A 27136-nucleotide genomic window follows, 5' to 3' on the forward strand; every position below is an offset into this window, starting at 1 on the left:
CTCTCAGCTTTCTCCCCCACAAGGGTAAAACTCCTTTTCTGTTTTGTTCCAGGAAAGTTAGGAATCTTTATTTTGTTCACTGATATATCCCAACACCAAGAGCAATCCCTGGCCCATATCCTGCACTCAGAGGGAAAAAAATGTATTGTTGAATTAATTTTGAGAAAGATTTGCAGCCCAAATATTTATTGAGGAAGGATTGGATTCAAGCACAGTTCTAAGTGTTTCGTATGCATTATCTCATTTAATTCTCACAATGTTCTCAAAATATAGCAAAATCTAAACATCTCCCAGTGCTAAGTGATGCCATTAAAGAGTCCCTGGGAAGCACAGATAAGAGGATGTGTTATAACAATTAGATTCCACCCTGACTTTTCCATGTTTGATTATGTTTTGATAAGTGCTTTGGAAACCAGTGTCACCAGACAATATGTTAAGATAGTTCTGCTGGGGCTCAGAGCTCATCAACGTGGGAAAGCAATTGGGTACAATGGACAGCATGTGAGTTCCAGGGTAAATCTGGGATCGTGGATCGTGCTCACCCCCCATTTCCATGAATCCTGGCACGATGTACTAGAAAGAAATGGTCCTTCAGTCAGACAGGCCTGACGTTGAATCCCAGCTTGGGCACTTATAGCTATGTGGCCACGGGCAACGTGTTTGGCCTCTCTGGGTATTCTATTTTCCCACCTATAAAATATAATGTATCAACAGGAAGAATTGAGGAAAGTGGTTGAAACACTAAGTAGTATTTTAGGTCAATTTGTCCACTATTCCTGATTTCAAACTCATGCTCCCTCACCAGGACCCTGATGGAAAGATCTGGTGTTAAAGCTCAGCTCTGTCACGTCCCTCCAAGCTGTGTTGAACCATTCCTGTGGGTGGGGCTCTGTACTAAGAGCAGGAAATACAGGAATGCCATCTTCTCACTGAGAGATGTGGGCAGGGTCCTTGAGTTCTGTCAACACTCAGTTGCTGAGAGGATAAAACAAGATGTGTGTGGAACGAGACCTTGCACTGTGTTCATCCGTGGACCTCTTGTAGAAAGTTGGAGATGTTTATACTTTCTCTGCATACAGACAGAGATTTGAGGGGTCAGGCCCATTCAGGGACAGGCCAATGGTGCATGACAGCTGCCATTAGGGTGCAGAGTTGGGGCTGTAGAGAGAGAACTGTGGAGAGAATGTCAGGGACCAGACCATGAGAGGCCTATGTGCCACGTTCAAAACATAGACTGTAACCTTAGGCAGTGGAAACACCAGATTTTAGAATGAGGACTCCAGCTGCAGCTTGGTGGACAGGTTGAAGAAAAGGAGAAAGGATGTAATGGAAGGAGAGGGATTACTGATAAGGGGCTGCAGATTCTAGAGCGCAGAGGCGACGCCAAGCCCAGGAACTGTCACATTATAAAACTTCCTCCTCTCTCACCCCATTTCCCTTCTGTGCCTTGATTTCCCTTCCTTTTTCTTGGCCCTCTGGAGTCAGGAAGTGCTGGACTGGGAGATGGAGGAAAAGATACTGTCTTGAGGAGCCTCATTCTCTACATTCTAAGCACAAGGTCCCTCCCTGGCGCCCCTGCCGACCACCCTTTTACTCTTGGGTTTTTATGGAGTGTCTCCTAACCAGGCACACATCGAGTTTTTGTTCTGAAGGTTTTTAAAAGATAAACATATTGCTTTTTTCCTGTTGCTTTCTATCATGCATCCAGAATCTTTCAGGCATGACCATCTATAAATTAAATTCCACTATGAATACATCTATGGACATATAAAAAGGGTAATTCACTGTTGTTATTGTGTTTGCTCATTACATACATTGATGGCCTATTAGAAGCTACATCCTCTGACAATCAAGACAGAGGTGGGGGGAAAAAGGAGAAAGCATTTGAAAAGATATGTAAGGCTTCTATTTCTTGGTTCATTTGTTTCCTTTTGCTGAATCAAAATTTAAACAACAACAACCAAAAAAAAAAAAACAGGAGAAAAGGTTTCATAGGGTTTCTTGAAACCTGAACATAAAAGGATTCAGGATTACTTTCTTGTTTTCTAAATTAGGTTATCTTTCTTTTGTCTTTCTGGCCTCAAGGAGATTAAAAAGAAAAAGAGATTTTATTTAGAAGGCACACAAAGAGGCTTAATTAGAAGACAAGCACTGAGGAAGCCCAGGCGAAATGAAAGGGACCTCAGGCACCACGCATGGAAACAGGAGCTGATCCAGAATCTTCTGTGTCAGCCTCTGGTTAGCGTGGGCAAGCCACTTTACTTGTCTGGGCCCAAGTTTTCTCATCTGTAACATTAACAGGTTCAAGCAGATAATATGCATAAGGGGCTGCAGATTCTAGAGCACAGAGGCGACGCCAAGCATGGAGCCCCATGCTCTGGGACTCTCTGAAGCTGTAACTCTGGGAAAGCAAAGAGTTACATTCAGACACCACCCTCCACTCTGCACCTGCAACCCACAGGCAGATCTGGTCTATGCTTGAATATTCCGGCTCTATTTTCTGCCTTAATAAGCAAGAATTAGTAATTCCTTCCAGAGATTCCTGCCTCCATATATGGATCTTCTCATGAGAAACTGTTTGCTGCTAGTCTGTGTGAGGGGAATAGCAGGAATTAAGAGCTTTGGTGGGGGGATGTACACACCGATCATGATCACGCAGGTGGTAGCCCCTGAAAACTGAAGCCTGATCCATTTCATCAGAGAACCCACAGCCTCTTCCTGAGTCCAGAGAATCGGGAAGAAGAAGTGCAGCCCAAGCAGCTCCCAGAGGCCTGAAGGAAGCCCAGAGGTAGCTGGCCAGGTATGAATCTACAGGCAGCTGTCATAGCTGTGTACAAAGGGAAACTCAGGGAAGAGCCTGGTGGACTGTCCTGAAGCCAGGGAGCCATTCAAATCAGGAGTCAACAAAGATAGGAAGCCATGGGGAAGAAAGAAAGACAGAGGAGGTGAGCTTCTTGCTCATTAGCTTGGTTCCCACTCACAGGCTGCCAGCTTCACAAGGGTAGGACCTTTTGTGTCTTGTCCACCTGTGTCTCCAGGCATAAGACAATAACCAGCACATAATAGCTACTCAATAAATATTTGACTGAAGGATGGCACCAGGGCCCACTGCTCAATTTCAATTCAGTTCAGTAGAGGACTTAAGTCTGAGAGGATTTTGTTCACAAGACCATGGGACAGAGCCTTTCAGGAGCTGTCAAAGAGGCTACAGGAGGAGAGGGGCTGGGTCCAGGATGGGCTGGGGGCTTAGGAAACATGGCTGCCATCCACTAAGATATAGAACAAACACCATCCTAGCTCACAGAGGGACTTAGGACATCTGCCTAGTCACATTTGGAAAACATAATTGGAAAAGATGGTATCTGTGCTGGGCCCAGCAGAACAAGGAGAATTTGATGATATGGAAAAGTTAGGAGAAGAGAAAGAGAGAGAAATGAATCTCGGGTAGAAAAGACCACATGAGAAGAGAGAGTTTCAGTGTGCTGTGTTTCAGGTAGCAAGAGGTTCGGTTTGCCTGGAACATAGGTTTGTAAAACAAAACTGGAGAGTTGAAATGATGGGTGAGATAAAATTAGCAGAGGATCTTTGAGTAGAAAGGGACTGATGTCAAGGAAACTGACAAGGAGCTCTTGAGATCCAGGTGAAAGATCTAGGGAGCTTCAGTGAGCACAGGACCCTTAAGTTAATTCATTCTGCCACTAAGTTCTCAAAGCATGTTATACACACACCCCTCTTATGCCATAGTTTTTAGGACTTTGCCACAAGACTTTCATCTGCTTATGAATCAGGACTCTTATTCCCCTTTGTTTAATGCAGGGACAGGAAAGTGTTCAGGATACATAGAGTAATGATGCTTCAGGGAACACACCAGCCAGTCCCAAACTCTGATTTTACACATGGCATAACCATGACTGGGTTATAGTTAAGTAACATGATTGAGATAACACAGTGAGGCAGTAAAATATTTAGGGCCCGAACCCTAACCCTAACCCTAAGGTCACAGGACCAAACTCTCTTTCCTCTCCAGGTGGCTGTCCCTGACATTATTGTCCAAGTTTGTAGCTATAAGTTCCACAAATGGGAGACACTGGACAAGACAGACAGAAGGCTCTGAGCAATGCCCCCAACGTTGAAGCTGCTTTGGAATAAAAGTCTGTCTTGTATCTGGGTCATTCCCCTCACTTTCCACTATACACATACTGTCAGGCAGGGCAGGGACACCTCCGAATTTGGTGTGTTTTTATCTCCTGGTGTGTACAGACACAAGGAAGTACAGGATCTTACTGCATCCCCATCTGTGAGCAGAGTTTGAAATCATGCCTTATCATCAGCGTCTGCTTCCAAGTAAATGTAGCTTCCCATGAGATATCTAGGCATGGGTTTATTGCAACAATCCAGATAGGCAATTAGGCCACATCCCATGGACAACAGCATCCACTGTGTCTTCACTGGCAACTCAAATTCCACTATGACTCAGGCACCAGGAGAGAGAGAATGTCCCACAGTGGAGGCCAGGGCAACCTGCCAGGACCATCTCACACTCAGGCTTCCTGCAGAAACTTACTCAAAGCCGTGCTCAATTCTAGAGGGACACTTTAGGACAAAGAGTCTTCTGTGTGTACATCTTTCCCTGCTCCTCTGACACTGTGGCTTGGAGTGAAACATCTATTTTCTATATGGAGTCCGTTCCGTGAAGGAACAGGTTTCATACCAAGGTTTGTCTCAATAACCGGGGTGCTGAGTCTTTGTTTCTTCATCTGTAAAATAAGGATAACATGAGTATCTGATATGAAGCACTGTTGTGAGGATTTAATTAGAAGTATATTAGTCAAGGTTACATATATTGAGAGAGAGATTTATTTTAATGAATTGGCTTACATGCTTATGGGGGCTGGCAAGTCTGAAATCTATAGGGCAGGTAAGAAGAGTGGATGTTGCAGTCTTGCACCCAATTCCATGGGACAGCAGACTGGAAACTAAGCCAGGGTTCCTATGTTGTAGCCTTGAGGCAGAATTCCTTCTTCAGGAAGGGAAACCTCAGCCTTTGCTCTTAAGGCCTTCAACTGATTGGATGAGACCCACCCACACTAGGGAGGGTCATCCACTTTATTCCAAGTTTGCTGATTTAAATGTTAATCACATCTAAGAAATACCTTCTCAGCAACACGTAGACTGCTGTTTGACCAAACAACTCGGCACCATGGCCTAGCCAAGTTGACAGGTAAAATTAACCATCACAAAGTCATGAGTAATAGCAACTCTCTCATTTCAACTCTCCACTGTGGTCAATTTATTACTGAATGGACCTTCCTCTCAAATTCTTCTGGGGAGGTCACCAGCTCAAGTCTTCAGGGCCCATTCAAGCAATCTAAAAGTGCAAAAGAGTCGGGAGTGAACGGGGAGGCTGCATGAGCTTGAGAAAATCAGCCCTATGTAGATATATTCAAACTCAAACTTAAAAAATAAAAAAATCTGTGTGGCTAGAAGCCTGTGTATGTCCTTCAACTTTTCTGGGTTCAGCAGTGCAAGCACATAAAATGTATCCATCATCCAGGCTATGGCATGTCAAATCCCCAAGAACCTGGGCTTTCCTCAGATGCTCAGAGAGAGTGTTAAACATTTCCTAGGTTTAGAAGAAACTGTGTGCAGGAATACACAACTTGAAGGAAGTTTGTACATACCACCCCCTTGGCTTACTGACCAAATAGAATGAACAAAATAGATATCCATCACTTGGAGAAGTTGTTTGTGACAACTAGTGCAGTGACTATTTTAAGAGAGTTAGAAGTATAGCATGCTGCTGCAAAAATAATTCCAATGACCCCTCACATGCAACAGCAAAGAACTGGAGAACCAGTTTCTTCTGGGATTAACTGAAAAACTTTTGAAAACAGGCCTGACATTTTCAGGAGTCACAGAAGGTTGTAAAACAGGCTGCAGAAAGATTCTAGCTTATTTGGTTTGCAGGTTTGCCAAATACCTTCTGAATGTTACTAACTGTTGTCGCCTCTACTCACACTTCTACATTGAGGGAGCAATATTATGTGGCAGACAGACACTAAAGTGGCCCCCAATTACCTCTTCTCCTGGTACTTATGTCCCTCCCTGTATAATCCATCCCCATCCCTCTTAATTGAGAGCGAGGCCTGTGACTGCTTCTAAGCAACAGGAGATGGCAAAAGTGATGAGACGTCATCTCTGTGATTACATTACATGAGATTGCAACTTTCCTCTTGTCTTCTTGGTTTGCACATTTTGATAAAGCAAGTGGCCGTATTAGGAAGGCCCATGTGGCAAGGAACTGAGGGCATCCTCACACCAACAGACACCAAGGAAGTGATCTTCTCAGTCCAATAGGCCATAAGAAACTGAACTCCGCCAACAATCACATGTGCTTAGGACCAGATAGATCCTTTCCCAGTTGAGGTTTCAGATGAGACTCCAACTCTGGCTGACACTGTGAGGTCTCTGCAACCTCAACAGAGACCATAAAACAGAGGACCCAGCAAAGTCACGCTTACAATCCTGACCCACGAAAACTGTGAGTTAATAACCCACACTTTTGCCCTGGCTGAAATACTTTCATTATCAACTGTCTTTCTTGGTGCTTCTGGCTGTCCACCTCTGCTATTCCTTAATCATTTGAGTAAGAATTGGGTCCTAGATAATGAAAATGATCACTAACATGCAATCAACATGTGAGGGAGGGAGTTATTATAACTCTGCCCTTCCTTGTGGGTAAAATGGAGATGATGAGATAAATTAGTGACTTATTCAGTTGGCAGAACCAGATCCAAACCCAGATAAAGTACAAGTGTGTGTTCTTAACCTTTGTGTCCACACCTCATCACATTCCACGGAGACTAGCATCTCTCTGACTTGCTTATCCACTCCTTCCTAGGGGACAACCTGCCCTCAGGATCATACTGCCCTTGGCCACACCCTTCCTTCCTTCCTCCTTCCATCCTCATTCTCTCCTAATGAAAAATATAGCCAAGACCTATGTTGATCATAGGACCTCAGACTCTAACGAGTCAGAATGCAATATGATGTTACACTAGACTTTGGGAGTTTCGCCATAGCAACCTCCTTTGGGAATTGTCTCAGTTGAATGGAGTTGCCTCACCTGGGGCAGCTCACATCCACTAACTGGTCCACCTGGGAGTACCAAAACACAGTCCCCACCACAACTTGGAGTAGTTCTGAAGGGGCATCATACCAATCCAAGAGCACCGCCCAACTTTTCCCCCTGCCCAATCCTGCTTCCTTCCCTTCCCTCCACAGGGGCGGATCTCAAGATCTCACCCTAATGGACTTCCTGCACCATCATCTCCTTCTCAGAGTGTTTCCTCAGGAGCCTAATATGCGGCAATTCCTCAAGAGATGGAGCATAAACAGAGCATGAGATAAAGAAATCCAACAGGACTGGGGAAAGACTAGGACTGACCTCATAGGACAGTTGTGAGCATTTGATGGATTAATATGTGTGAACTGGCAAACAATGGTTAGTAAATTGTAAATCTTATCTCAGTTTCAAGCTGTTGTTATTATCATAATTATAACATTATACATTATTGCTATTCATGATCTTGGAGTCAGCAATCCAGCTGCACAGGCCCTTGAAAGAGAATTATGGCTTAAGAGCAATTTGTGTGATTTCTCAGAAATCTGCAAGCTCAATGGGAGTGTATAGAATGAGAAGCTTCTGGAAAAAGCTGAACTTGATCTGAAAGTTTATTAAGAGAAGTGTAGTTTCACAACAGAAGAAATGGTAGTTCTCTTTCTGTGCTGGTCAGACTGTACCTGCCATGTTGCGTGTACCTGGGAGTACAGGTAAAGGTGAGAAATTAGAGGAAAATGGCCAGGACAGCTTGGAGCAGGCATCTTTAACTCTCAAAATAGGTTGCCCCGCCTTACTCTCCACCTCCCAGTTCACCATGTCATCTGTGTGGCAAATGCCTGTACATCCTCATTCATCACTCTGCAGAAGCCTTCCTTGACTACCCCCTCACTTAAAGATATGACCCATTTCTTTTCCTTTCTTTTTCCTTTTATCATTACACCTAATGTCTTGACCTGCATGAGCTTTGGGTCTGATGCATCTTCTGTACCTTGGGACAGGTTAGATGTCCTGTGTGTTAGTTTCCTAGGGCTGTTGTAACAAATTACCATAAACCAGGGCTTAACACGTCAGAAACGTATTCTCTCGCAGTTCTGGAGCCCAGAAGTCTGAAATCAATTCAGAGGGCTGTGCTCCCTCTGAAGGCTCTAGGGAAGCATCCTTCCTTTCCTCTTCCAGCTTTGGGTAGCTCCAGATGCTCCTCGGCCTGTGGCAGCATTACTCCAACATCTGCCTCTGTCTTCACGTGGGACATTCACATGCCCTTCTCCTCCATGTCTTCTCCTCTTCTAAGAACACCTGTCATTGGATATAGAGCCACCCTAATCCAGGACGATCTCATCTCAAGATCTTACCTTGCTTACATTTTCAAAGAACCTCTTCCCAAATAATTCACCATTTCTAGACAGACACATTTTTTTATAGACCCTCTTCAACACGCTACAGTCAGTATGTATTGATTCAACTACGCAGAACTGGCTTCTGTTAGATCTACCTGAAAAGTAAAGAGGATCTGGAGAGGGCAGACTCAGAGGGGGTGTAAGAAAGGGATGGAGCAATAAGACATGTGAAGGAGGACTGGATGGGTTTTGTCAACTGACCATGCAGGAGGGAGGTGTCAAAGAGAAAAAGGAGGGCTTCCCTGGTGGCGCAGTGGTTGGGAATCTGCCTGCCAATGCAGGGGACACAGGTTCGAACCCTGGCCTGGGAAGATTCCACATGCCGCGGGGCAACTGGGCCCGTGAGCCACAACTACTGAGCCTGTGCATCTGGAGCCTGTGCTCTGCAACAAGAGAGGCCGCAACGGTGAGAGGCCCGCGCACTGCGATGAAGAGGGGTCCCCACTCGCCACAAATAGAGAAAGCCCTCACAAAGAAACGAAGACCCAACATAGCCAAAAAAAAAAAAAAGAGAGAGAGAGAGAGAAAGGAAATCAGAGATCTCCGAAAAGTGTAGAACAAGAAGTGTTGGGTGTATAGTTAAGAAGAGAAGCTGGTTCCTGTGAGGTGATATGCTCTTTCGCAGAGGAGTAAGAGGTGATTTCAAGAACAATTCATTGGCTCACCCATTGACACTCTGTGCCTCAGTTTCCCCAAAAACCTACAGCACTTCCCACTTTTCTGGGATGTGTTGAGTTCTCTGTGTAATAAATTATCCTGTGTTCCTTCCCCTACTCTAGGGGAACATGAACACATACAAGGCACATACAAGGCAATATGATAAAAATATGATTGTTTATTTACTTGTTTATAGCCTATCTCCCAACAACAATAAAAGATTCATAAGGCAGACTTCATGTGTCTTCTTTAATGACTGCATACAGCCTGGCACAAGATAGATCCGATATTACTTGCTGAGTTAATGAATGAATGGATTCATGAACAAATGAATGAATGGTAAAACAGAGATATACCAAAAATACTAAAAGGGTTGAAAGAGGAAGCAGCACAGAAGACCTCATGGGGAACTAATATTTGAACTAAATCTTAAAGAATGGAAAGTATTTTGCCAGATCCAATGGAGGCAAAAGAAAAATGGAATCGATCATCTGGGAGCATACAAAAGTATGACACAGAAAGAGGACAACGCGGGGGCCTGGCAGAGGGAGAGGTGGCAGGAAATGAGAACGCAAACAACAGAAATTGTATTCAAGGCCACTGGGGCAGGGATCTTGGTTATCATGGTAAAGAGTGTGGACTTTGTCCTGCAGAAATAGAGGCGTGGTGAGGATTTTCAAGCAGGGAGGTGACTCAATAATATTCTGCTAATTAGAAAGATGGTTGTTCTTACTGCAGTTTGGTGGGTGGATTGGAGCCCAGGTGGCTGGGGGGCCAACACCAAAGTCCAGACTGGAGAGAACTTAGTTCTAAAAGTAGAACTAAGACCGGGTATCACTTATGGGAGTGGAGAGAGAAGATGTTCGGGAATCGATTGTTAGGACCTGGTAACAAATTGTTGAGATGGTGAGGATGGAGAGGAGAGGAAAGAGAAGACTTAAGGTGAGTCCCCAGGCTGCTGGTTGGGAAACTATGTGAGCAATGGAGCTGCTCACTAGGAAAACTCACTAGGAAAAGGGCCTGGGTCTGACAGAGGACCAGAGGACCAGTGAGAAAGGTCCCAAAAATAGTTAAGTGTTCATGTTTAGGACTTAGAAATGAAGTCAGAATGCAGACATAGATTTACGACTAGAGCTTTAACACAGATAAATTTTTTTAAATGAAATAATAAAATATATGAAATAATACAATGATGAAATAATTGTGTAATCATGGAATAACAAAAAAAAAGAAAAATAACAGAATAATGCCATCATCTTTCTAGATGATCAATTTACACAATGACAAAATATATCCAAACAACTCACTATTTTTTGTATTTATCATGCTGCAATCATTAGGCTTCACACAAAATCCTAGTTGGAGATAGAGTCTCAAGTCATCTTTTGGTATTTCCTGGAGACCATTGTTCACATGTGCAGCCATGTACATCCACTGCAGGTCGGGCACTGACCCAAACCCTGGGCATGCAGAGCCCTGCAGTCCCTGCCCTCATGGAGATGGCAGTTCTGCAGCTTAGCAGACATGAATACAAGCTACGTGTTAAACCAAAGGACAATGAAAGTTCAGACAAGTTCTGTGAAGGGGTCCGTCTCAGAGGGGAAGGAAGGTTTCTCTGAGGAAGTGATGTGAGCTGAACTCAGAAGCATGAGCTAGATGCAGGAGAAGAAGGAAGACAACAGGTGCTTGAAAAAAGAGGGACCAGTCCCTGGAAGAGACCTGGGGGAGGGAGGAGAGAAAATCTAAGGACCAAGAAGTAGCAGGTGTGGCCCAAGGGGAGAGAAGCAGGGGGGCAAAGGGGTCAGAGGAGCTACCCAGGTAGCTGCCAGGAACATTTGTGGAGGAAAGGATCATCCTTAAATGTCTGATAAAGCTCACGAAATGCCTGCACAAGAAATGGAAGTATATTAAACTTGGCTAATGAAATGAACGAGAGATGGTTTATGATAGAATGTCTTACTGAATTTAAACAAATTAACTCAATTTAAAATAAGTTAATCTCTTCATAGAAAATATCATCACAAAATGACTAAATTATACAGAAGTTCAATACAAATTATTTTAATCCAAGTTGCTATTTCTAAATCATCTGCCTCCCTAAACCGGATGATGTTTGCTAGTTTGGGGCCGAATTCAATTAACATGGGAAAGCATCTAGGACATTCCTTAGCACATAGGCACTGTCTTTGTTTGACAGCCCCCCTTTAACCAAGTGTGATGCTCTTCGCTGTACAGAGCGATGTCATGGACAATCAGAGAGCTTAAGGAGGGCACCGCCGTGACCTCCCTGATGTGGGAGTGCCCACGTCCTCATTCTGATGGGGGCGGTTATTCTACCCCACACTATTGCCACTTGTAAAATAAAGCACTTACATTAAAAAAAAAAGTTTGAAGTAATTGGATTACTTTAAACTCAGATTTTGTTTAACCCCAGTGGAAATGCAAAGAGAGATTTCGAATTTCGTGCGAGATGTTTATTGTTTACATCTGACTGGGTGGTTGTTTCTATGAAGGAATGCACTTAATTTTTTTTTTCCCCTCTCTTCTTACAATTTCCTGACTATAATCTATTTTCTTTCATCACAGGGGCAATAGAAAAACAACAAAAGAAGAATCCCGTGATTTGAAATTCCAGAACTTTCCTCTGCCAGAAATTAGGTCAGAATATTTCCTTCTTTGTTAATAGAGGAGTAAAAATTTTGATGCTGCGGCAAATTAGCTGACCAGCACGTGCACACACACGCACCCTCACAAACACACTCACGTACGTACACGCACACGCACGCACACGCATGCACACGCACACACACGAAATGTAAATGGGATAAAATTGTATTGCTGTCATTGTTCTTAAAGGTTACACGATGACCAAGGCCCAGAACAAGAAGGGACTTGACTCAGGTTGAACTGCCAGCAAGTATGTGATGCAGATATAGGCTATGGGGGAGGGATGGAGTGGGAGATGGGGGTTAGCAGATACAAGCTATTATATATAGAATGGATGGACAACAAGGTCCTACTGTATAGCACAGGGAACTTTAGTCAATATTCTGTGATAAACCACCATGGAAAAGAATATAAAAAAAGAATGTAGATATATGTAGAACTGAAACATTTTGCTGTACAGCAGAAATTAACACAACATTGTAAATCAACTATACTTCAATTTAAAAAAAGTAAAGATCAGATGCAAGGAAAAACAGCCAATAAAAAAAATTTTTAATTGAAAGAAATTTTAAAAACAGGCCCCCAGGTGTCCACAGCATTTCAGACCAGGGCTATTTCCACCACCCACCCAGGTCTCTCAACAGCCCAAGAGACAGCCAGGGGGAAGCTTACATCCTGCAGCTGCTGAATGACTTAAGTGATGAATCATGGATGGATCAGGCCATGAGCTCACAGCCAGGTCTCGGAAGCGAGGAGACTAGAGGGAACCTTGTGCGCATTTGGTTTCTTTTCTTTGTCCTTCAATTGAGCAAAATATTTACTGAGCAATTATGGCATTAGGACTTGCACGGGCTCTTGAAAATGCAGAGATGAGAGGCAATGTCCTGTCTCCAAGGGGCTCACAACCAAGGCTTAGAGCTTAGAAGGAAAGCTACTTGATGAAATGACTGACAAGGGACCAATCCTGAAGCCAGCTCCAGCTCTGCACTGGCCAAGGTCTGATCCTGGACGGCACCCCAATGCTCAGAGGGATTGCAGGCCTCCCTCACCCAGCCAGAACCCCCTTGCCGAGCCCTCCAGAGCTGTCTCTGTGCCTAGAGGGACGCAAGGGTCTCTGACTGCTATACCAACCCTTGCAGCCCAGTGAACTTCAGCTCAAGTCAATTGCCAAACATCTGTTCAGTTCCTACTAAGTGCCAGGTACCAGAAGCAATCTTGACATGCTAAGATGTGCCTGAAGAAATATTTTCCCTAAGCAGAGTGGACGCGTGCCTATAAAACAGAATACTTGAAATATTTTCAAGATTGCATTAAGCAAAGGAAAATTTGTGGCTGTTCTCAGACTTCTTCAATGTTTACATTAAACACAGTTGAATGCTGCATTTTAAGTTGGTTTTTCTTATTTCTTGACAATAGCAAGAGATGAGAGATGGAAGGGTTAGAAGTCTTCCTTCAAATGGAAATGGTTGCAGCAATTACATACATCAAAGTAATATTTACAGTTACATTTGAAAAAAAAAAAAAGAGAGAGAGGGCACAGTGCTTTTTTCCAAAGCAAATTATTTCAGGATACATCAGAGCATGCTCAGGATATATTAAAAAGAGCAACAGATGATGTTTCTGCAACCTGTTCCAAACTATTTATAAACCCAAATTTTAAAAAAAAAATCCCTTATACACACAAATCTCTGTACCTTTGCATATTTTATAATGAAAGTATTATAGGAATATAAATTAGTAAATGAGATCTATAAATCAAATCAAAATGTGTGAAAACTACGTATTGGATCTACCATCATACCTTCATAACTATGAAATTGATGTTTCTGTTCTCCACACAAATTATAATTCTTATCAGCATCTGATGATGATCAAGTAAGGACAGTGCTACAGGTGGGCAGGGCAGCAGAACAGAACGGGTCTGTGGGTGCTGGACTGAAATTTCAGCTGACCTGTTTGCTAGCTCAGCAGCGACCTCACTCCGACAACCCATTACCATCTCAATGCTTTGCGTATTTTAGAAATGGTATTTGAAAACCAAGGAGGAAAAGGTGGGGGGGATGAATTGGGAGATTGGGATTGACATATATACACTAATATGTATCAAATAGATAACTAATAAGAAAAAAAGAAAATATAAAAATGAAACATTGAAAAAAGAAAAACAAGAGTAGATTGAATTCCCTGGTGGTCCAGTGGTTAGGACTCTGTGCTTTCACTGCTGAGGTCCCAGGTTCAGTCCCTGGTTAGGGAACTAAGATCCCACAGGCAGTGCAGCACAGCCAAAAGAAAACAAAAAATACAAGAGTAGACTATTTTGACCACCAGGGATCTGTTGGACCTAAAACAGTCCCTGTGCTTGGGAAATAAATGCATGACCTCTGTAGTGTGCCTGGAAAATAGGAGGTTCTCAATAAATAACAAAGGCTAATAGCCACTGAGTACTCACCACGGGCTAGGCGCTGTTTTAAGAGCTTAATAGGCAGAGAAAGACAAATATCATATGATGTCACTTATATGTGGAATCTAAAAATAAATGGTACAAATGAACCTATTTACAAAACAGAAACTGAGTCACAGATGTAGAAAACAAACTTATGGCTACCAAGGGGGAAAGAAGGGGGAGGGATAAATTGGGAGATTGGAATTGACATGTACACACTACTGTATATAAAATAGATAACTAATAAGAACCTACTGTATAGCACAGGGAACTCTATTCAATACTCTGTAATGTGGGAATAAAATCTAAAAAAGAGGTGATATATGCATATGTATAACTGACTCACTTTGCTGTACACCTGAAACTAACACAATATTGTAAATCAACTATACTCCAGTAAAAAAATGAAAAAGAAAGAGCTTAATAGGTAGTGTCTCACTGCATCCTAGCGATCACATTCTTACTAGGTTTCCTTTTATAGGAGAGAAGAATGCAGACTGGAGAGGGTAAATAACTTCCTCGAAGCTGAATAGCTGGGTGTGGTATATAGTAAACAGTGGACATAATCATTAGTACTAATCTCTGAAACAACCCGGGCACTCCACGTCACTGCCCTCACTACTGCCATCCCTTAGTTACGTGTAGGGGTCAACTCTGGCGACAGATGCAGAAGGGCTGTCCTTCCCCACCCACCCCCAAACTCAAACATGCGTGGACCTCCCCATAAGGTACAAAGGAAAATATAAAGCTCCATGCTGGGGCTTCACACAGATGATAGAGCCCAGGAGACTAACCAAGAAAAACACACGATCCCATGCACATCCATTACCCCCAACCTGTCAACAATATTAAGATGAATGTTTCCTAGAATGTCCCATGGAATCTCTCTTGCTAAATCCCCAATACCCACTTCTATTCTGTGCCCTGTGCCCATGTGGAAAGAAACAGAAACATCCTGATTGATGTTTTCCAGTCAAGTCCAAACTTTTATCAATAGCTGAATGCCTAACCAGTACCAGAAACCATGAGAGGAACTGTGGCATTTAATCTTCACAATAATTCTCTGAAGTGGGTAATAGTATTCCCATTTCACAGATGAGGAAAGAGAGCCTGGGAGAGGTGACATGTCTTGGTCACACAGTCACAGAGCTGGTAACTGTTCACAGCTGGATTGGCATTCCGAGTCTGACTTCAGATTGAGGGCCTTTTCTGGGTTCCAAGTTGCCGCATGTGAATTTTGTTTTCTAATCCTATGAGTCTCAAATCTACTCATGTCAAGACTCTCCACTATGAAGCAGGGGCACATGCATTAAACTCCTGAGAAGAAAATCCACAGCCATAGCTACGAAGCCTCCTAGCGGCGATTCTTAGGGCTGGTCCCTGGGCCGGCAGCGTCAGCATCACATGGGAGCTGCTTAGGGAGGCAGGATCTCAGGCCCCACCTACTGAATCAGAAACTTGGGTGTTGGAGTCCAAGCACCTGGGTTTAAACAAGCTCTCCCAGTGACTATGATGCCCATTCAAGTTTGAGAACCGCAGCATCAAGCATCGTTATCAAGAGGGCAAGCTTTGGAGCTGGAGCAAGAGACCTCTGGGCCCAGCTCTCACTCTGCCCCTTCCCATTATGTAAATGAGATGGAGGGAAGACGATATAAGACAGGGACCCAGTGTGAGAGAGTGGGAGGGAGATGGGAGAGAATGTTGTCCCCACCTGGGAGAGATCCCTGCTTTGGAGACCAGGAAAATCAAAAATAAAGAAGACATAGCACCTGCCATCAAGATGCTCAGCCTCTTGTGGAGACAAACATAAAAAGGCATGTATAATAGATCACAAGATACTGTGCCACAGGTGGGACAGAAGCAGATGCAGGCCTGTGGGAGCCCAGCCAGGAGGCTAAGGAACGGAAGGGGGAGGGCTTTCCCAAGTCCACTTTCGAGAACGGAGCAAAGCCAAGGTTCACACTCCAAGTGCAAGTCTCTTTCTCCTCCATTCCTGATGGAGTTATTCCTAACAGTATCACTCACATTTCCCACATTCAGACCCTTCCCAATTCATCACCTCATGGACTATTGATTTTTCCCTGCTGTCACTAAGACCTGCAGCAACAGTTAACTCCAGAGGACAAGGTACAGGTGGCTGTCATTTCTCACATCCCAGCAGGCCACTCCTCAAGGAGACGGCCTCCCTGTTGTATTCCGTGCACAGGGAGGCCCCTGTGCCAGCCTTCCTGGCCAGGCACACCTGAGGTCACAGCTCGTGCCGGACGGCCACAGCTGCTGGTCTTCTCTCGACTTCTCTGCAGCTGCCCTGGGTGTCTGCTCCCTCTGGACCCCTGTAGAAAGTGTCCTCCCAAAAGAGTTCACAAGCTTAGAGCTTTACAGAGGATGCTTTCAGAGGATGCATGCAATAGGGTGGTGTCCCGCCATCTTTCTGTGGTTGTCCACAAGGAGCTCCTATGCAGGAGATGCTCCGTAAACATTGCTGAAAGGAGGGGAGTACAAAGTGGGGAAGGAGGAAGAATAAAGTCAGGACCCAGCGGGACGCACCAGGATGCTGTGAGGTTGTACTACTCCCAGTGCCTGGCATAGACTGAATCCTGAAATAGATGATAAAAGAAACTTTTAACAGAGGGATAAGAATGGAAGAAGAGAGAGAAGACAGAACAAGCAGGGGAGAGACAGAGAGAGAGTGGAGGGGATGGTGGACTCAGGAGTTGCTCTGCCCACTGCAGCTAGAGTAGAACAGCAAGGCATCCTGCTCTGCTCCACTCACTCGTCTGCCGAATATCCATCAAACTGCCAAATAATTTTGTTTTCATCTTTCAACATTTGTCAGGAACACAGATAGCTTATACACAGGGATTACAGCTTACCAGACATGCTTTCTGTCCTCAAAAAACTTAAAATCTAGTTGAAGAAAGAAAAAACCCAAGTAAAATTTAAGATAAAATTTTTATAAGAAATTAATAACTCTACACTGCTTTTTAACTATACTAAGTATGCTATTAGAGCCAGCAGTGCTGCCATAGGCGCTCAGAGGAGGGAAGGCCCAAGAGCCTTGTTAGGGCAGGGTGCTGAGGGGGTAGGAGTGGGGTTGGACCTCCCCCAGCCAAGAGGGTCATGGGGGGTTTGAGCTTTTTACGGTTCAGAATAATGCCAAACACTGTCAATGTTTCCCTCGGGATCGCTTCAGGGAGATGCATCCTCCCAAATATTTTTTTTGTAAAAACAAAATAGAACACAGGAGATTCTTAGAACTAGTCAAGGACATCTTTCACAAAAAATGAATCCATAACACTTCTACACTGTTGGTGGGAATGTAAATTGGTGCAGCCACTATGGAAAACAGTATGGAGGTTCCTTAAAAAACTAAAAATAGAACTACTATACGACCCAGCCATCGCACTCCTGGGCATATACCCAGAAAAGACAAAAACTCTCATTCAGAAAGATACAGGCGCCCCAGTGTTCATCGCAGCACTATTTACAATAGTCAAGACATGGAAACAACCTAAACGACCATTGACAGATGAGTGGATAAAGAAGATGTGGTACATGTATACATTAGAATATTGTATGTTCATAAAAAAGAATGAAATAATGCCATTTGCAGAAACTTGGATGGACATAGAGATACTAAGTGAAGTAAGTCAGAGAAAGACAAATATCATATGATATCACTTATATGTGGCATTTAAAAAAAATGATAAAATGAACATTTACAAAATAGAAATAGACCCACAGACATAGAAAACAAACTTATGATTACCAAAGGGGAAGGAGGTGGAGGGATAAATTGGGAATTTGGGACTAGCAGATACATACTACTATATATAAAATAGATAAACAACAAGGACCTACTGTATAGCACAGGGAACTATATTCAATATCTTATAATAACCTAAAATAGAAAAGGATCTGAAAGAGAATATATATAACTGAATCATTTTGCTGTACACCTGAATCATTATAAATCAACTATACTACAATTTAAAAAAGAATATTTCCATCACCCCTCCAAAAAGAGAATGAACCCACTTTTCACTTATTAAATATGAGTCTTGATCTGATTCCACCTTGGTGTGAATTTCATCTGCTTCAAAGGAATATGGAATTGGGAGAGGTTCTCCAATGTTGAATCTATAGTGAAAGTGAAAAACCTATTCCCAGGGGGATTTGTGTGGGAGGTGTGCACACCCGTGTATCAGGTTCCTAATGTGCTGGGCACGCTCCAGGCCTTGCTGGGGGAGGGTGAGTCTGTGTATAGACCCCGACAGGGACTGCGGTGTGGCTCAAGGCTGTCTTACTCGAGGGATGCCCTCTTACCTGTGCTTCCCCTGCACCTGTGCACTTTGCCTTCATCCACTCATCCATCCTCTCCCTCATGCTCATTCAACAGCACGTTTTTGTGTACGAGCCATGTTCCAGGCACTGCCTTACGTACCTGGTCTCCCTTTTAGGAGTTGGGGGCCTGGTGTAGAAGGTTTGAGAAACGGCGTTGTGCTCTGTTCTGGTGATACAAGTGTGAGTTCCACCAGGCAGGTGCTAGGTGATCAGAAGAGAGCTTTGGTGGCCACATGGGGAGGAAGAAAAACACCCAGTGTTGAGGCCTGTCATTACCTCTTACTAAGACTGTGACATCCCAGTCCTTCCCTTTCCACTCCATCATATGCGCTCCTGAATCACCTTCCTAACATGTGGCTCTGAGCATCCTTTATCCTCTGCCTTGCAAAGCTCCATGACACCTCGAGATTGACACAGTCGTTCCAAGCTTATCCTTCAGGTTACCTACTCTCCAAGCTCACTGTGCATTTCCACACCTTAGCTCCCATGGCTCCCTGATGCAAACCCTACCCTTCCCTCAGAGAGGTGGAGAGAAGAGGGTGAGCCCTGCCATCAGACAGACTGGATGGGACGCATGACACCAGTGACTCCCCCATGAGATTGACCTGGGCCTCTGTCAATCCATCTACAAAATGAAAAGGCCAGTTTGTGGTCCCATCCAGCATAAACATCCCATCATAGCCCTAACACTGAGATAAAGATACTGTCCAACAAGAATTGCTAGGAAGTTTGGGTGAAATGATTTCTGTAAAGTGCACAATTCCCAACATGGAGTAGATAATGTTCAAAGAGCAGGAAGATGAGAATGAATTTAGAAACTTTACCTCCATTTTCATTTCTTTCTGGTTTATATTGAAAACGAGTTTACTGACTCTTAAAAAGATCAATCATCTTCCCCCAGATGAGAGAATTTTATTCTAGTCTTTTCCTTTCAGGGGCAGAGCTTAAAGTGAGGTATGGAGCTGAGCCAGTTAATCTTGGAGGTTTGAGGGGGGGATGAAATCACCCCAACCATTCCCCAAGGGTTTTGCTGCCGCATTCTGGACCAGTGGCGGGTGCCTGGGGAGACCCAGAGGGGCCCACACACACCAGACTCAAGGATGTGATGAGGAATTAGTCTCCATGCCAGGAGCCTGACCCTGGAGACAGGACCAAGTCCCATCTCTATGGGACTGGAATAACACACCATCCAAACTCTGTTCCCATAGATAAGAGAACATGGGTGCACTCTGCCCATTCCATCAGATCAAGTTCTCCCAGGCAGCGAGGGTGGGGGGAGTTTAATTTAGTATCCTTTAAAAATTATTAAACCTTTTAAATTATTAAGAAGTATTAAAAATTCAAAATAATTTAGAAATTGAACATCTTCATTTAAAATGAGCCTTAAATATTGAAAACCACAAACCTCTGGAGGCCAGCTTTGTTCAGTTCATGCTCCATGCCCACCACGTGGACGGCTGCCTGTCCAAGCAGAAATAGAGAGGGAGACCTGCTTCACTCAGGCCCAGATGCAGAAAGGAGCAAGCGGGTGGGAAGGGCGGAAGGATGGCTGCCAAGCTACACACCATCCAGCTGCAGCTCGTGCACATGTGGCCGTGTGATGGATGCTGTTCACTAAAGGAAGCCGGGGAGCATCTTTGTAATTCCCTGGCAAGAGGCAGCTTGCTAACACATGGGCCTTCCTTGAGCACTGAGAGAACACATCAAATCTCCAGCAAGTTTGCAAGCAGCATCTTTCATTAATCACCCTGGGCTGTCAGGCTGCAAAGAGTGTTAACACAGGAGCCTTTTCAGAGTGCTTGTCAGCTGCCGGTGTCGAGATATTGTCTGCACTCCAGCCAGACAGAGCCGTGGAGTCCGGCACGCCTCCCCAGACCCCTCCTTCCAGCCTCCCTCTCCGCTTTCAGGCTCAGCTGAAATAACAACATCGTTCCCTGCTCTGCCACTGCTTCCTCTGCTAATCCATTTGGCTTGCAGTGACACACAGAGGGCCCTGGGGTGCACCGTCCCAGAGGATACGACATATGAATGAGCACCATCGCTCCGGGGCCCCGCCAAGAGGAGTCAGCAGATAAACCGCTTCCAGACAGCCTTACAATTAGGAGGAAGCTTCCAGATGCGGGGAACTCAGTGGGCTGAGTTGTTGCATCGGCTAGTAATTAATAAGGCCAATCCCGGTGCTCAGTTGCTTGCTGTGCCACTTTAGACACGTCACTTCTCTCTTCTAAGCTTTAGCTGCATCTGCAAAGTGGGGAAATCCCACCAGCCAGAACTGAGCCTTGCTTGTGCCTGAACAGGCATTTTTCCCTTCAGATCCACCCTTTTTAGCTGTCCAAAGACCTCAGTCCCACCTCCAAGAATCTGAAACTTGGAACCACGAATTGGACATTACCTCCAACACACTTTCAACGTTAGTGAGCTTTGATTCTAAAAATCGGGCGAGGGGAAAAATAAATAAAATAAAAATAAAAGTCAGCTGAGGTCAAGGTCGGAAGGAGGATGAAATCCTAATTTAAAACCTGAAGTGTGTACATGTCAGTCCCAAACTCCCAATCTATCCCTCGCCCCCACTCTTCTCCCCTGGTAACCATAAGTTCATCCTCTAAGTCTGTGAGTCTATTGATTTGTTGTAAATAAGTTCATTTGCAACATATTTTTTTAGATTCCACATATAAGCAATGTACATGTACATACTGCTGTATTTAAAATAGATTAGTTCTAACAAGGAACTACTGTATAGCACAGCGAACTCTGCTCGATATTATGTAACAATCTAAATGGAAAAAGAATTTGAGAAGGAATAGATATCTGTATATATATAGCTGAATCACTTTGCTGTACACATGAAACTAATCTAACATTGTTAATCAACTATACTCCAATATAAAATAAAAAGTTAAGGAAAAAACAAACAAACAAAAAAATGATCTCAGGTCATCCAATGGAAAAGTACGGGCATTGTGATAGGGCTGACATGCTGAAGGAAACGACAATGACTTTGAAATAACATAGACTAAGGTCAAGTGGTGGAAGCAGATTTAAAACTCAATTCATGTCTAATCTTCAACATGATTCTGATATACGTCAATGGATTGAAAAATAAATCCTGGATGTGTCATGATAAAATGTGACAAAACAAAAACAAACAAACAAACAAACAAAAGCCCTGAAGCTCCTCCTAGGGTCCCGGGAAGAGGGTGCCTCGTATTCAAAGTCCCTGGGCTCAGGATTGCATCCTGCCTGCTCTGAGGCGCTGCTTTCTGTCCGTGGCCTGGCCTGCCCTGCCTGCGTCAAGCTCCCTGTACACAGTCGCAGAAACATGTCATTTCCATGTCACATGTCAGGAGCTGCAAGTCTGGGGAGTCTTTTGAGGCTCTAATCAAAGACCAAGATGTCAGGGAAGGGGCTGCGAGTGGAAAGTGTCAAAAGAGATCTCTCAGGACCCAGATAAATGATCTGCTCCTTCCTGACTGATTTACTGTTAATTTCTGCAGCATCTCAGGCAACTTGAAAGAGCACCAAGAGCTAACCACAAAGCATCCCAGATGGCAGCTGCAAAATCCCTCCAAAGCATGACTCTCCACTGCCTGCAGGCAAGGGCCCCAGGAGGCAACAAGGATCTGCGGGTCCAACAGGCTGGTGGCAATTCTCTTGCTTCCCGTGGGACTGGGCAAGTCACGGAGCCCTCTGAGTCCTCTGTTTCCTCGTCTATAAACTTGGGACAGGGAGAGCTACCCAACAGAATCACTTTGAGTATTAACGTGGTGAGCAGAGAGCAACAGTCTGAGCTGGAAGTGGGACACGTGGGCTGTGATCTCCTGGTGACTATTATCTCCTAGTTTAACTATTCTGTGCCCGGTGTCGCAGCCACCAATGAGGCCTCATAAATATTTACACCTGGCGTGTGTTGTGATGCTCAATTAATTGCTCCTGTGACGCACTTTGAGAGCCTCAGAGGATAGGTGCCATGCAAAGGGATTATTAAAGGCACAAACAAGTAAGCTCACAGAAGCCCCATCCTTCTGAGCTTTCCATTGCCCCAGGGCTTTTCAGATCATTGCCCCAAATCTAGGGGAAATGTGCTTTCAAAATCACACTGTCCAAGGCGGGATGTGGCAGCCAGGAGAAGACCTCGTTGGTCTTTCCAGATAACTTACCACCGAAGAAATGCAAACGGCCCAAAACGGTTTGAAATAAATAATAGTTAATCTAACTAGGCATCAGGGAAGTGAAACAGATAAAATAAGGAAGCAAGTAGGAAAAGTTGTTTTAAATGGTCGTGGATTTAATGGTGGTAAGATATGTTGAGATGGTCACTTCACACTCTGTAGATAAGAATATAAATTCATTCAACCCATCCAGAAGGCACCTGAGTGATATGAAACAAGGGGCCTAGGAGACCCACATTATCATTATCAGACACCTTCATCGCAGTTGCACTTGATGGAGTCTCTCCATGGAAACACTCAGAGATCAGATTAAAAAGGATATCATGTTGCAGCAAAGGTACACACTGCAACATGATTTACAATTGTAAAAATGAGCAGGAACCTAATTTCCCTCCCCAAAAATCACACAGCTGATAAATACCATGTTTTCGAGGAACAAAGATCTACAATGCATTTTTAACATCAGGAGCCTATACATTCTTTTATATTATTTTTAGACATCTGTATATTGAAATGCATGAAGACATCTTCATACACGCGTGCACATATATGCCTGAGACTCGCCAAAATATCACCTGTGGTGTTGACTGTTATTTTCTTCTCCATGCAGTTTTCTATGTTCTCTGTAATGAGATGTTCCTTTCAGTCTAGAACAGCACAAACATAAAGGAAGTGTCCCATAAGTTGATTTGTGATCTGCGTTTGATGACTATCCACTCCTCTGGGGAGGATGGTGAATCGCTTGCAACTGACGCTTACCTTGGTTCTCTTTTCTGCCCTAGGTCATGGCCTCGAATCCATAGTGTCACAGGTGAGTCAGGGCCCCCCAGACACCTAAGCAGTGGGAATGTTAGCAGGAGTCTGTTACTCTTCTTTCCATTCTTTTGTTTTTCTTTGGATGAAACTATTGGCCGGTTCAAGGTGACACTGGTGACTTAGGGTCTTTCCCTCTGGTGGCTCCCAGGCTGGAAGTGTGTGACATCCCCAGCTTTGGAGGCTGGCAGACGGCACGGGAATCCTGGCTCTCCATTTCTTAGCTGTGCAGCCTTGGATGAAGCACAGATCCCTGTGGGCCTGAGTTCCTTCAACTGCAAAATGGGTATAAGTCTGCCTGAATGCCAGTATTGTGGCTACCCATTAGTGTTCGTTCAACTAAACTGTACATAATGGGCTCCCCCCAAAATATGTGTTGAGTGAGTGAATGGGTCAGAAACCACATTTTATGCTTCTCCTGCATCTCTTTTCAGAGCCCAGTTCCTGTTACTAGACACAGAGTAAGACGCCATTAAAGTTTGAATAAAGTATATACTTACTTTATAAAGTAAAGTAAAATAAAGTATACTCATATTGGAGTATTATTATATCAAGGAAAGTCCCATAGGACTAACTAGAAAACTGGTGGCTAGAAATAATGACTGGAATGAGACATAAAAAAAGAGAAATAGGGAGCTCCCTGACAGTCCAGTGGTTAGCACACTGCGCTTTCACTGCCAAGGGCCTGGGTTCGATCCCTGGTGAGGGAATTAGGATCCCACAAGCTGTGCGGCCCATAATAAAAGAGAGATAAATAAAAGAGAGAGAGAAATACAGGAAGTGTGCAAAGAAGCAATAGATGCATTGGGAGTGATGTCATCTGCAAATCAATTCACAGGATTCATTATAGCACATGTTGGAGAATATAAGCAGCACCCAGCCACCCAGCGTGGCTTGCACAGCAGGGAGGAGAAGGAGGAAAAAGCAAAATCAATGCTGCAAGTAGGAATATAAATAAGAGACAAATGAGCACCCAGCTCTAATCCCTCTTGCAGAACGTGTTTTTCTTCTGAAGCTTCTCAGGTCCTAAGAAATGCTACATTCTCTCAAGGTAGATGTTTCCAAACTGTACTGAGTCCTTGGTGTCAAAAGTAGCCCCCCTCCAACTACTTGTCACCTCTCAGACCTTCCTACCATCCACTTAAAGTCTTGGGGGGACTGTAGAGAATTCTAAAGGGGATGGTGCTTGGAAATGAGGTTGCTAACCTGATTCGGTGACTGGTGAATTATAAATGTGACCTGTACCCCTCCCCCTTTGGGCTCGTTCTCCACCTGCCTTAAGGTAGAAAAAAAACTGACAGGTGGGATTCCATTTCATTAACAACATTCTAGAGACACAAGCAGGGAAAAGAAAACAAATCAAAACCCCCCAAAAGTCAACTGAGATAAAGCTGCCCAGACCTGCCCGTAGGCACTCAGATCTGTACCCTGACAAAAATACTTAGCAAACCACACCACCCCAGCCTATGCAAGCTTAGGCACCAATGCCAGTGTCTACTACACTATAACAAAATGGATATAATTAAAGATGCACATGATGATTCACATAAGAGACTGCTCATCGTGGTGCTATTTATAACATTCCCAGATACTTTCAAGTTGTTTGCAATTTTTTACCATGGGATTTGTTGAAAATGTGGTAGGGCATCTATATGAAAGAATACTACACAGCCATTAAAAATGATGACGTTGAAGCATATTCAGTGATGGGTATGTTATAGCATGCTATTATATGAAAGGGCAGGCAAGAAAACAGTGTGCATACATTTTGATCATATATACATAGATTATATCATGTGTGTATGTGTTGTTAGTGATTTTCTGTAATCAAATATTTATAGTAGTTATCTTGGTATGGGGACATTATAGTGATTTTTATTCTCCTCTTTTTTGCTTACCTGTATCTTATAATTTTTCTACAGCAGCATTTTTTTGTATACTAAAAACAATCTATCAAAAAAAAAATTCTCTAGGCCTGGAGAAGACAGACACATATTCAAACTTGGACAATCTGTCTGTCAATACCAACATCTTCTATGAAGTTGATATATAGAGAACAGGGTCATGTTTTTCCATAAAATAAACTCGGGAGATTTTCTCCTTCCACTTAATAAAAAATGAAATTGAGAGGATAGCCCTATTTAGAAAGTGAGGCTTTCTGTCTTAAGTTACCACACACAATAAAAACTGATAAAGATGTATATTGGTTGACTCAGACAGGCAAGAAATTTCATTTTGTCCAGGAACACTTGTTTTGTTTTGTTTTTTCCTAAGGAAATCAATCTTTTTTTTTTTAATTTATTTATTTTATTTATTTATTTTTGGCTGTGTTGGGTCTTTGTTGCAGCGCATCAGCTTTCTCTAGTTGCGGCGAGCGGGGGCTACTCTTCGTTGCGGTGCACGGGCTTCTCATTGCTGTGGCTTCTCTTGTTGTGGAGCACAGGCTCGAGGCATGCAGCTTCAGTAGTTGTGGCGCATGGGCTCAGTAGTTGTGGCTCGTGGGCTCCAGAGTGCAGGCTCAGTAGTTGTGGCACACGGGCTTCATTGCTCTGCAGCATGTGGGATCTTCCCGGGCCAGGGCTCGAACCCATGTCCCCTGCATTGGCAGGCGGATTCTCAACCACTGTGCCAACAGGGAAGCCCAGGAAATCAATCTTAAACGTTGTTTTTTCCCACTTCTGAAAGAAAAATTAATACAAATTTTAGGACTAGAGGGAGGAAAGGCGGGTATGGAATATGTGAGCATCCAGTGCCTCCTTCTGGCCATTTCTAGATAATTCAGTACCTGTGTTAATTTATCAGAGGCTGGTTCTCTCCAAGATGTTGAGGAAATTGGTGAACAGAAACAAATTGAAACGTTAACAGTTGAATTGCAGGGAAAAGGTGTCCACCCAGTTCTTGTAAGCACAAGCCAGTACTCAAATCATCTAAGGTTGATATGCCCAAGGATTTACAATGTCTTCACAATTCATCATGTATCAGAACGACAGCAGTGAAAAATGCTTATCATCAAGCCCACGCCAGGGTTTATGTTTTGGTAGAGCTATAGTGAGGCCAGAGAATCCTTACCTTTAACACGATAATTCTAATTCAGGTAGTTCTAGGACAGTCTTTTGAGAATCATTGGCTGAAGCAAAAACATATATAGATAGGTGGATGAAAACTATCAAAGTTGTCTCCACCAAGAGGCAGCTGCCTTAACTATCACCGTTCATTCATCCATCCATCCATTCATTCAACCAATTGTGGTAGTTTCTTAATGTGACAGACACTCTAACCAGCTTTGGCCACAAGCTTTTAAAAAAGGAAATAAAAATGAAAATTTCTGGGGACTCAGCTAGTCTGAAATTCTAAAACTGTGCTCTACAGATGAGAAAACTAAGAACTAGAAAAGGGAAGTGAATTTCCAAGAGCCATCTAGTGAGAACATTAAGCCTGTTCTCACAACTCCCAATACATGTTTCCCATGTAACTGTGAGTTTAGACTATTTGTGACTTGGAATTCACAGTTTATAATCTTCAG

The 27136-nt window shown here is 43.7% G+C and overlaps 1 protein-coding gene across 1 annotated transcript in view; it reads left to right on the plus strand.

Annotated features, from left to right (window-relative positions):
* Positions 1–11767: 11767 nt before the first annotated feature.
* The window catches only part of CLNK (cytokine dependent hematopoietic cell linker), a gene marked incomplete at its 5' end in the record, with an annotated part of 100897 nt that continues 85528 nt past the window's right edge, over positions 11768–27136 (plus strand). The window contains 2 exons of the mRNA XM_060147054.1: positions 11768–11835; positions 23583–23611. Of these exons, the coding sequence (XP_060003037.1) occupies positions 11768–11835; positions 23583–23611 (97 nt within the window). The remainder of the gene's footprint in view (positions 11836–23582; positions 23612–27136) is intronic.

Source organism: Lagenorhynchus albirostris, chromosome 4 (genome assembly GCF_949774975.1).
Source record: "Lagenorhynchus albirostris chromosome 4, mLagAlb1.1, whole genome shotgun sequence".
Taxonomy (NCBI): domain Eukaryota; kingdom Metazoa; phylum Chordata; class Mammalia; order Artiodactyla; family Delphinidae; genus Lagenorhynchus; species Lagenorhynchus albirostris.